General features: G+C 40.0%; 1 protein-coding gene across 1 annotated transcript in view; it reads right to left on the bottom strand.

Moving 5' to 3' along the window:
* The window catches only part of slc4a5b (solute carrier family 4 member 5b), a 123437-nt gene that overhangs the window by 49652 nt on the left and 60855 nt on the right, over positions 1-12930 (bottom strand). Inside the window, exons 15-17 of the mRNA XM_034192414.1 lie at positions 11728-11786; positions 11144-11335; positions 2811-2924 (exon numbers count right to left, since the gene is read on the bottom strand). Of these exons, the coding sequence (XP_034048305.1) occupies positions 2811-2924; positions 11144-11335; positions 11728-11786 (365 nt within the window). The remainder of the gene's footprint in view (positions 1-2810; positions 2925-11143; positions 11336-11727; positions 11787-12930) is intronic.

Raw genomic sequence — 12930 nt, 5'->3', positions numbered from 1 at the left:
AGAGAAGGTACTTTAAAAGGGGAATTTCCTATAGTATGGTAAAATTGAGAAAATACCCTCAGGTCTCTAAGGGCTAAAAGAAAAAAGTTAAAAGCCTGTATGATTCAATGATAAATGTATTTTTCTCATTCAGGTTTTAACTTGCAAGGGGCAGATTTAAAATAGTCCAATAGTCCAAATATAACGTGCAAAAACAGCTTTATCTTCTTGTTATATTTTTATGTGTTTAAGTTTCAGTGTTAAATACTTGTATGTCCAAAATCTCACAATTCTGAGTGCTTTCACAAAAAATTCTCTTGCTATGAACATTTACACCTGACACAGCTCGTTTCAGACTTCTGTGAAATATGTAACAGAAATACCCCCCAAATGCTTTTATTTTACCTCAAATTGTTAAAAGGCCGCTCAAAATTAACAACCCAGGTTTATTGATCTTTTCCAAAATATTAGGGGTATGCAAAGGGGAAATTTCTACTTCACACAGCTAATTTAATTTATGTATTAACTAAGTTCCTGAACAATATGTTAAAAACAAGCAAAATACAGTTTGCAGCAGTTCTGTGAATTAAGCTTTGATAACTACAGAAATAAAGCAAAGTCCACTAGTTTTTGGACATTGTCCAATAATCAAACTTTGCTTAGGTGTGTAGTGGTTATAAATACGTCACATTAACCATTTAAGAATTAGAGCCATTTACATTACATATTATGCACAGTTTCTCCAGTCACAGACACATAAGCTAAGTCTTCCAGAGTTCCCTGGGGACTTGGTATCTCCCATAACTCGTCTCCTAGACAACTGCAAAGTCCAGAAATATTTACATTGCCATCCTGGTTCAATTAATGACTAAGGTTAAGTGAACTCTAAGACATATTCAGTCACTTTGAAATGTTAAATGTTCATGCATCCATCCCCACATACCCAGATTTCACAATCCAAGAAGCTGCTTCCAGCATCAGTACAACAGTGAAACCTGCATTTTTAATGTTTTTTTTTAATCACCTCTGTCTTTTCTGTGTCCAATTTAATATATTGTGCACCCAGTACTCTCCAACTGCTGTCTGTGGACATGATACTACAACATTTGTATGCATGAAATACCATTTGATGGTTCAACTGGTGCCACTAATATTAGCTAACCCTGGAGATGTTGCTACACAGTGGTAAATCTCGAGCAGTAATAATGTAACTTCTGCACTCGCCCTCTTCCATGAGGCTTCTTTGGTGGACCGAATATTAACGCAGCACTCTATACTCAAAAAATCGTGGAAGTATCCAACTTCTTTTCTTACTTTTGATGCTGTGAACACATTTACATTGGGTGTGACATCATTCCCAGTGATTTATAATTCCCACAATAATTGCAATATGTTTTTTTCTTCAAGCTGTGCAGCCCTAAGGGCCCCTTCACACATAGTGCAAAGTTTGCTCAAATTGCGCACGAAGTGTGCATGAAGCAGGAATCGTATGCAAAACGTGCAAAAGTGCCCCAGCCTCGAAGGCCTCGTACACCTGTTGCTACAACTATTTGCACACACCAGATGTGGACATGAGAAGAGTGAAGTGCTTCTCATTCATGTCATTTAATGACTGTATGTCTGTGACCATGGGTCATCTACAGAGGAACAGATGGATCATATTTGTATTGCCCGCTTGATAAGAGTGATTCAATATAAAATGCTGTGTTTTTTATGGTGTATGGTTTTATTTTTATTTTTTTATACTGCCATCTCTTTGTTGATTTCAGGCATTTTCCTCGCACCATTTCGGGCTGGCAATCAGTAAAGTGCAGGTACGAATCCCGTGGGTGGTATTTTTTTTTATTCCATATCAGCGGCGCGATGTGGTTCCACAGGTACCAGCTGGTTTTTCTGTTTTATTTATTCCACATAAGCGGCGTGATGTGGTTCCACAGGTACCAGCTGGTTTTTCTGTTTTATTTATTCCACATCAGCAGTGTGATGTGGTGCACCTCGCACTGTGTTCCTGCTCGAAAGACAGTGTCACATGCACGAACCCTCGCACTGTGATCATGCGCGTGGGCGCGATGTTTCATGGTGTGCTAATTTGAAGTGTTTTGCAGTATCTGACCAAACTGCACACTACGTGTGAAGGGGCCTTAATCATTGCAATTAATTAATTAAGCAAATAGGGGGAAAAAAATCCTATAAAAAGGTGCAACAACAAAGAAATAAAGTAAAATGCTGTAAGCAACAGTAACCAGGGTTGGGTAGGATTACTTGAAATGTAATCCAAAAGTAATCAGATTACAAGTAATCCACATGTATTCTTTCAAAGTAATCCTACCCAGCCTTGACAGTAACTATGTTTATCTTGCACACAAAATGAAAAACACACATCAACACAATTAGTATGAAAGGAAATACCTTGAACTCTGTTGGAACAATTAGTTTGGGTGTGTCTAACCCCATCAGCATGTCCAGACCCACAAAGGACATGATTGACATGAAGATGGCAAAATCACTGATTAGTTTCCTCAGCTACACACACACACACACACACACACACACACACACACACACACACACACACACCAACATAAAGACCAGACAAAGAAAGACACACCGGAGCACAACACACAGATAGCACACCCGGTTACACACCAGACAAATGTTCATACATGAGGAATGGAAGACAAGACAAAAGAAAACAGTTTCATCATCACATTGTTAAATCTACAAATTATTGATTAATGATTAGAAAACCTGCACATTTTAGGGGAAAAAACAAAGAGTGACATAAAAGGTGTAGTGCAAAAAGAAGAGGGAAGTTGAAGGAGGTTTGAAACCTTTATTTCAGTGGGCACATGCAGTTTGGGGGTATCCAGATCCAACAGGCAGTCCAACCCACAGAAGACCAGGATAGAAATGATGATGGCAAAATCACTAATCAGGATGCGGAACTGCAGCACACACAGAGAGAGAGAGGAGAGGGGATGGAGGGGCACAATGCTCCAGCACACGCATGAAGATATGGGGGTAGTATGGATAAAAGGAAGGAAATGATGAAGCTGCGGGTGAGGATGGAGCTGGCTGTGTTCAATCAGTGTAGGTCTGTCACGTGTTGTTATTACAGCGTCTGGCAATCTATGCAGATATTTGGTAGGTTTAAGTGAAAAAAACTGGTATATTTCTACAGTTTTGCCCGTCACTCTTGTCAGTTAGGAGAACAAGTTACCATGAACATACCATATAGCAGGGCAGAGAGGTGTAATACATCACTCTGATTGTGGATTTTATGGGAAAAGCAACAATTTTGCACTGGCGTTGCTTAATTATATATATATATATATATATATATATATATATATATATATATATATATATATATATATATATATATATAAAATAAAAAAATCTGGTGTAATGCCAAGCTCTTTTTTGTTTTTATTATCTGGATAATTGTGGTTGAAATAAACACTTCATTTGTGTCTGTATGACATAAAGAGAGCATTTGGAACATAATGGATTTTGCCATTTATTAATCCAATTAAGCACAGCATGGTGTGTCTTTATAAATTCTATATTAAACAAAATTTCTGTAAAATTTGAAGTTTTTACCATAAAATACATAAACATTTCACGTCTGCCTTGTTATGAAGATTTTCAAAATAAAAGAGGCAGGAGGGGAGGCCCTGTTGAATGAATAAGTGAATGAATGAACGAAACACAATGGCACCCTGAAAGCAACATTGTTGGCATTTTGCTTTTATCTCCTTGATCACAATTGCCGACCTTTGCGCTTTGAATCTTGACAAGGAGGTACTATGTTTTCATCACTGATAATCGAAACAAGACCAAAGGAAAAATGATGAAGGAATGGATTGTGATCTTTGATCCCAGTGACTGAACTAATCTGCAGTTCTGATTAAAGGATCAACAGGATCAGAGATCAAAGCCATACTCAAACTCAGAGGAATCGAGATCAGAGCTTATTGAACAAACATGAAATGCAACCTCTCCACTTCATTTGCACCAAAATATAAGCCATTCTTACTCAGTTGATATTTCTGTATGAAATTTCATTCAACGCATGTCTATTTGAGATATCATAAAACAGACAAGATCGAATCCTTGATGTGGTGCTAAAGCAAAAGCTGCACATCTGTACACACTGTGTGTGCATTCTGCTGTGTGCATTATTGTGCGCATCAACAATAAATCAATCAAATATTTTGCTGCTCAAGGACTGAGTTATCTTCTATGTACAGTTCATCCATAAAATAATCATAGTGCTTCACTTTTTCCACATTTTGTTATGGTACAGCCTTATTCCAAAATGAAGTAAATTAATTTTTTCCTCAAAATTCTACTCACAACACCCCATAATGACAAAAAGTTTTTTTTTTTTTCATTTTGGAAATTTATTAAAAATAAAAAAAATGTACACATGTACACATGTACATATCAATACAGATCAGTACTTTCTTGATGCACCTTTGGCAGCAATTACAGCCCAAGTATTCTTGAAGTCTTCTTGGTGCACCTATTTTTGTACAGTTTTGCCCATTCCTCTTTGCAGCACCTCTCAAGCTCCATCAGGTTGGATGGAGAGAGCCATTTTCAGATCTCTCCAGAGATGTTCAATCGGATTCAGGTCTGGGCTCTGGCTGGACCACTCAAGGACATTCACAGAGTTGTCCTGAAGCCACTCCTTTGATGTCTTGGCTGTGTGCTTAGGGTCATTGTCCTGCTTTAAGATGAACCATCACCCCAGTCTGAGGTCTGGAGCAGGTTTTCATCCAGGATGTCTCTGTACATTGCTGCATTTATCTTTCACTCAATCCTGACTAGTCTCCCAGTTCCTGCCACTGAAAAATATCCCCACAGCATGATGCTGCCACCACCATGGTTCATTGTAGGGATGGTACCTGGTTTCCTCCAAACATGATGCCTGGCATTCACACCAAAGAGTTCAATCTTTGTCTCATCAGACTACAGAATGTTTTTTTTTCTCATGGTCTGAGAGTCCTTTGGGTGCCTTTAGGCAAACTCCAGGTTGGCTGCCATGTGCCTTTTACTACTTTTACTTTCATCTGGGCACTCTACCATACAGGCCTGATTGGTGGATTGGTGCAGAGATGGTAAACTTTCTGGAAGGTTCTCCTCTCTCTACAGACTAATGCTGGAGCTCTGACAGAGTGACCATCAGGTTCTTGGTCACCTCCCTAACTAAGGCCCTTCTCCCCTGATCACTCAGTTTAGACGGGCAGCCAGCTCTAGGAAGAGTCCTGGTGGATCTGAACTTCTTCCATTTACAGATGATGGAGGCCCACTGTTCTCAATGGGACCTTCAAAGCAGCAGAAATGTTTCTGTACCATTCCCCAGATTTGTGCCTCGAGACAATCCTGTCTCAGAGGTCTACAGACAATTCCTTTGACTTCATGCGTGGTCTGGGCTCGGACATGCACTATCAACTGTGGGACCTTATATGTAGACAGGTGTGTGTCTTTCCAAATCATGTCCAATCAACTGAACTTACCTCAGGTGGACTCCAATTAAGCTGTACAAACATCTCAAGAATGACCAGTGGAAACAGGATGCACCTAAGTTCAATTTTGAACTTCATGGCAAAGGCTGTGAATATGTATGCACATGTGATTTCCTTGTTTTTTTTTGTTTTTTTTTGTAATAAATTTGCAAAAAAAAGAAAAGAAAAAAAAGAAAAAACTTTTTTCACATTGTCATTACGGGGTATTGTGTGTAGGATTTTTAGGAAAAACTGAATTTCATCCATTTTGGAATAAGGCTGTAACATAACATGTCGAAAAAGTGAAGCACTGTGAATACTTTCTGGATGCACAGTATTTTAGATCTGGATACAGAGATGCTTTGGACCTGCCTCCAGTAACTTAAGTGGCTGATTTAATTTCAATTTACGCTTATGGCCATTAATAGGTGTAAAATCCTCAATTATGTATTGCCTATCAATTGAGCATTTACTTTTAGTAAATCATTCACAAAAATGTCTCTACCCCAATATGCAAATATTTGTATTGCCACCGCAATTTAGCCCTCATTATCTTTGTAAATCAGGCTCAGAATTTTTAGCGACACAAAGAGTGACACAATTTTGCATGTGTTAATGGACTTAAGTGCACATTGGAATGAAATCAGCCACTTAAGTTACTAAATGCAGGTAGAAGGCACCTCTTTATCTCGATCTAAGAAAACAATATAGTACCCTAATTGCATTATATTTGGTTGATTTATTATTGATATGCACAGTAATACAAGTACACACAGCAGAAATGCACATGCAGGACATAGAGACCTGCGTGCATCATCCCACATGCGCATGTGACTGTGTGCGTTTGTGTGACAAATCAGTGATTGTAATTATCATGAGTCCACCTCTTTGGCAGAGACATTTATTGTTAAAGTAATAAACCATGAAAATCTTTAAATACGCCCTGCGTTTTCAGCAACCATAACCCTAATTCAGTAATTTTTTCTGTATAAATTAATTACATTAAATGAATGGCAAGCTTTCATATTAGTAAATTACAGATGCAATCAGCATCTGCTAAATGTTATTTTGACTTTGATAAATTGGGTTGTGTGTGCAAACCTCACATATGTCCATGTTCCCTCCCAGAATTATGCACACTCATGTGGACAAACACCAAGGTACATATTCATAAAGAAATTCATAAATGACAATACTGGCTGGTTTACATATTTGACAGATGCATACCTCATTGCAAATTTATTGTAAATCAGCATACAAGTGTATCTGTGAATGCAATCATGTTTGCACACATTTTAAATACACACACAAAAAAAGTAAATCTGGCCAAAAGTGTTGTTTCATTCTCTGTTCCTTTAATAAAGAGAGGGCATTGAGAAATTAGATACCTCAATGTTCCCTTAACTTTATATTCTTTATGATATATTGACCAGGAGGGACAGGGAGGGGCGCATTCCAGAAATACATTTGACATACAGTTCATGCTTGTAGGGTGGGACAGAATTAAAGCCATTATGAGGCACAAAGCACATGCAAATAAAACATTTGAAGCAACTTAATCCATAACCCCTTAACCCTGGCACCATCCTTTTTGTACCCCACTGGTGGAAATAATTTTCACAATTATCCTCAGAAGACTATATTTCATTCTTCCAGCCAGTACTGGCTTGCAGTTGTGCTACTCACATTAAGATGGAGTTGTACACTTCTATAAAATGGGCAGACAGAGTGATAAGCACGCCTCTTCCTCTTCAGAGTCACCTGGTGAGACGCCTCACTCATGGTATCAGAGAACAGGGGTTGCGGATGAAGTAACCTCTAAATCACTGTCAGACATTAGTTTCAGTGTCTCACTTTGCAGACGGTGAACTTGAATTTTCATAGGTGGAAATGATACTATGAGGAAGCTCAACTTTGATCAAATTTACCCTGTCAGGGGCGAAGCCTATAAAATGAGGCGTACTGGAAGAACATTGTTCCATGACGATGGGAAATTAATTCTCAAAATTGTTATAGAGATCACAGTTTAGGACTGAAGCCTCCAATATTAATGAGAGACCCCAGTCTCACCCATCCCAGGCATGCTAGTGTACAGCATAGAACAGCATAGTACGGCAAGTACACTGAAAATTTTTTTCCCATGTACAACATTTTCAACACATGCTAGCGTATGTTTGACACGTCCCGCATACACGGGGCATAAATTGTAGGTAATTTTTGCTATTGTTGACGTTTCTTGTAAGTTACTCATAAGTCGAAATATGTCCAATAATGCTGTCCATTGATTGGCTCAAAGCTGCAGTCCTCATGCAAACAATTCAGACTGTTTCAATTACTGAAACCAATCTGAGTTAAAAAAAAAAAGTCTTAATCTACCTGTTTGTTTCAGTCAGATTCATCATCACAGCCTCACGAGAACTTATCCACATAAAGTGTCTTGATTTTAGAAAATGACATCTGAAAAGACTTTAGTTCCTTGTCGTGGCTGAAGAAATTTAGTGTTTTAAAAGTAGTCCCTCTGTGTTTGTCTGCTCTGGGTGCATTTCACAGCCTGAACCAGAGGAAGCCGGCACCTTGTGGCACAACAAGAAAATTAACTTATTTTAAAAGTTGAAAGAGTCACAGTGCCTCATTCATTCATGTCCATGTTTACCACAGACATCAGTCGATTCTTCAGCATGCTTTGTGCGATGAAAATATATCCCATGAGCCACCAAGACAAAAATAAAATGACTCTGTTTGGCCTCTGTGTGGACTGGAGAGAGAGAACATGACAGCATGCATGTGCTCAATGACATGCTTGACAACATCTACAGTGGGGCCAAAAAGTATTTAGTCAGCCCCTGATTGTGCGGGTTCTCCTACTTAGAAAGATGAGAGAGGTCTGTAATTTTCATCATAGGTACACTTCAACTATGAGAGACAAAATTAGAAAAAAAAATCCAGGAAATCACATTGTAGGATTTTTAAATAATTTATTTGTAAATTGTAGTGGAAAATAAGTGTTTGGTCACTTCAAACAAACAAGATTTCTGGCTCTCACAGACCTGTAAGTCCTTCTTTAAGAAGCTTTTCTGTCCTCCACCTGTTACCTGTATTAATGGCATCTGTTTGAACTTGTTATCTGTAAAAGAGACACCTATCCACAGCCTCAAACAGTCAGACTTCAAACTCAACCATGGCCAAGACCAAAGAGCTGTCAAAGGACACCAGGAAGAACATTGTAGATGTGCACCAGGCTGGGAAGAGTGAGTCTACAATAGTCAAGCAGGTTGGTGTGAATAAATTAACTGTGGGAGCAATTGTAAGAAAATGGAAGACATACAAGACCATTGATAATCTCCCTCGATCTGGGCTCCATGCAAGATGTCATCCTGTGGGGTCAAAATAATCATGAGAACGGTGAACAAAAATCCCAGAACTACACAGAGGGACCTGATGAATGACCTGCAGAGAGCTGGGACCAAAGTAATAAAGGCTACACACTAATACAGAGAGGGACTCAAATCCTGCAGTGCCAGGCATGTCCCCCTGCTTAAGCCAGTACATGTCCAGGCCCATCTGAAGTTTGCCAGAGAGCATATGGATGATCCAGAAGACGACTGGGAGAATATCATGTGGTCAGATGAAATCAAAATACAACTTTTTAGTAAAAACTCAACTTGTCGTGTTTGGAGGAAGAAGAATGCTGAGTTGCATCCCAAGAACACCATATCTACTGTGAAGCATGGGGGTAGAAACATCATGCTTTGGGGCTGTTTTTCTGCAAAGGGGACAGGACGACTGATCTGTGTTAAGGGAAGAATGAACGTGGCCATGTATCATGAGATTTTAAGCCAAAACCTCCTTCCTTCAGTGAGAGCATTAAAGATGGAACATGGCTGGGTCTTCCAGTGTGACAATGATCCCAAACACACCGCTCGGGCAATGAAGGAGTGGCTCCGCAAAAAAGCATTTCAAGGTCCTGGAGTGGCCTAGCCAGTCTCCAGTATCAACCCCATAGAAAATTTGTTGAGGGAGTTGAAAGTCCACGTTGCCCACCAACAGCCCTAAAACATCACTGCTCTAGAGGAGAGCTGCATGGAGGAATGGGCCAAAATACCAGCGACAGCATGTGCAAACCTGGTAAAGACTTACAGGAAATGTTCGACCTCTGTCATTGCCAACAAAGATTATGTTACAAAATACTGAGTTGAACTTTTGTTATTGACCAAATACATATTTTCCACCATAACTTACAAATAAATTCTTTAAAAATCCTACGGTGTGATTGCCTGGATTTTTTTTCTAATTTTGTCTGTCATAGTCGAAGTGTTCCTATGATGAAAATTACAGACCTCTCTCATCTTTCTAACTAAGTAGGAGAACTTGCAGAATCAGGGACTAACTAAATACTTTTTTACCCCGCTGTATGTGCACCACCTACCAAGCAAAAGGGTTCTGCCGGTGGTGGAAATGCAAACCAAGCCAGAATTAACCATTCCAACCAGTATCATACCATGCATTACTGACCTGGACCACTCGGTGGAAACTGGGCTGTTATAATAGGCTGGCAAAACCATCATGGTGTGACAGCTGCATAACTTATTTGATGTATGTAGCATATTTGCCAAATTTTTCATAAGTCGGCATATGCTGGCTAAATCTTCAAGGTATGACAGGGCCCTAAAGTGGGCACAGCGTTCACAAAAGCTCAGTTTGGCTCATGACTCTTGTGCATCCATCCAGCCATCCATTTTCTATACCTGCTTACTGCAGTTAAGGGTCAGGGGCAGCTAGAGCCTTTCCCAGCAGTCATAGGGCATGGGGTGGGGGTGGGGGGATACACCCTGGACAGGACACCAGTCTGTCGCAGGAGCTCTTATGCATGTTGCACCTTAATACATATAATGCACAATTATGGCCTTCCAAACCTGAGATTTTTGCAATTTCGAGGGTAGAGTTTCGGTGCAGGTATTTGCCGACTTCCATCCTAAGAAAACATTGGTGTGCAAACCAAATGATCTTGTTCTGTGCCTTCTGTTTTGAAAGAATGACCATAACAGATGGACGTCCCACTGAGTCTTTTCTGCTTGAGAGTCATTCTCAAAAAGAAAAAAAAAACAACACTGTTCAGTGTTTCCTTACCATTATTGCCAATGTGCTTGCTTATGACTTACTCGTATGGTAAGGCTGAGATTTGAGCATAGCAATTTGTAGTACTTTGAGTGACTTGTGATTTGACTTGATGCTCTATGAATAAACTGAATCAGTGTAGCTAAGGACATTAGCTTGCAGCATCATGTTAATTGTGTTGTGACTCTAACTCTCTAAGAATTCACGCTATGGTGACAGCAGACTATGTGCTAATGTTCGATGACCAAGGTGTTACGAGTACCTCGCTGGACAGTTAAGCTTGGCACTGGTCTCAGCATGAGATGAAAAGTGATGTTCACTCTGTACACCCTTTTAACAAAGGCATACAGCTGTGTCTTGAGTGGGGCATCAAGAATGCCAGTTGTGGCCAACAGGAGTAACGAGACATAGGCTTCTGAGGTATTACTAAGGAACGTTCAACCATAGTGAGACACTGAAAATTTTTGTTTGAATGTTTGAAAGAGAACAACTAAAAATGTTTTTGCTTGTACAAAATGAACAGGACATTTTCTCACCTTTGTTGGGAAGTAACGGCTGAACTTGAATTTCTTCAGAGAAACAGTCATGGAGTAGGTGCCAAAGAAGAGGATGAAGGACATAAGGGCCAGATCAGGAACATACTTACAGGAGTCCCCAGTTAAGGTGCCACCATACTTGACACACTCTTTCTTACTTAGCTGACTCCAGTCCAACTCTGTCAAGTTAAACTACACAGAGGGGACAGGGATGGAAGAGATGGAGAAGAAGGGGGAGATGGTCCGATAGGGAATTAAGGATGCAAAAAAAAGAAGGGTAAGAAGGGGCAGGAAAGGGACATGGAAGGAAGAAGTACAGACACAAAAAGAAAAAAAAACACAAGCAATAACAGAAGAAAACAAATGCAGAACAACAAAGGAATATAGATTACAATGACTGGTCTACCAATGACCTTCTAGAGAAGTCCTTGGATTTGTGTAAGTCCTTCTTCAGTCTTACATTTGGTGAGACAAAATGTCAAACTGCAGGAGTAGCCTCTTGGTTATTCCAGGGCAATCTGTCAATTATCATGACATTTTGTAAAGTGAAAATCATCTTTTGCTGTAAGTGTTGTGTCACTCACCAGAAGACTCATGGTATTATCTGCTAATGGAGCTGAAACATTGAAGCCCAGCACAGATGCTAAAGTGTAGAAACAAGAGGGAACATGAGAAAAGAATTCTAATAAGCATGAGAATAAAACGGACCAGAAGAGACTATCAACAAGATGACTGCTTTTGCTGTTAGTTGAGGTAACTTATGTAGCAAAGTGAAATCCACAATGAAATATGTTCCTGCTACCTTGGTTTCCGGGGATTCCCTTTTGGTTGACCTGGTAGAATATAATCGTGTTTACAAGAGGTCTGGTGTTCAAATCCCACCAGAAACTATAAAGGTATGGTTATACTAGCTTGGATAGCAGGGATTCCCTTTGGCTGAACTGAGTATTGGTCTTTCGAACAAAAAGGCTGGGGCCTCATGTACAAAGGCTGCATATGCACAAAAAATGTGGCGTACGTCCATCTCCATGCTAGCGTTTAGATGTTCAAAAGTAAAATGACCGTAGAAATGTGTGGTGCGTCATGCAAAAATCATGGCTGGTGTACGCATGTTGCTACAGCTATTGTTCCACTGCCGACACGTAGAGGTGATGCTGGGAACAGTTAATGGTGTGAAAACATGAAGTCAGACACACTTATGAACAATTAACACACCCATGTGTTTGCAATAATATAGGTGGATATAAAAGCATGCGCAAAGTGATGAAGAAAATGGCATGAACAATGACTGCATGAGCGTTGTTAGAAGACCTTGCAAATGGTTCCATCTCGGGTGAGCGTGAATTCAGGGGAATTGAGGATTTACTTGCAAATGACGATTATTGGCTCATTAACAGATTTTGTGTACCAAGGTCACTGTTACTGGAGTTGTGCGCAGAACTAAGGCCAGCCCAGAGCGCAAAACGGCAAGGATTCAGGGGTTGTCTGTGCCCACACAGGTGCTGACCACTGGGCTTGCAACAGGGGCATTCCAGTGAGAGCTGGCCGAGCTGTCAGGAGTGTGCCAGTCAACCTTGAGCCGAGCCATGGCAGTTGTGTGGAGTACAATCATCCGAATGTCATCCAGGAACATCGCATTCCAACATTAAAGCATAATTTGCAGTGAGAGCCGGTTTCCCAAATGTAATCAGAGCTATTGACTATCAGTCAATCAATCAATTTTTTTATATAGCGCCAAATCACAACAAACAGTTGCCCCAAGGCGCTTTATATTGTAAGGCAAGGCC

Source organism: Thalassophryne amazonica, chromosome 17 (genome assembly GCF_902500255.1).
Source record: "Thalassophryne amazonica chromosome 17, fThaAma1.1, whole genome shotgun sequence".
NCBI classification, from domain to species: domain Eukaryota; kingdom Metazoa; phylum Chordata; class Actinopteri; order Batrachoidiformes; family Batrachoididae; genus Thalassophryne; species Thalassophryne amazonica.
This window is presented reverse-complemented; position numbering and strand designations above follow the sequence as displayed.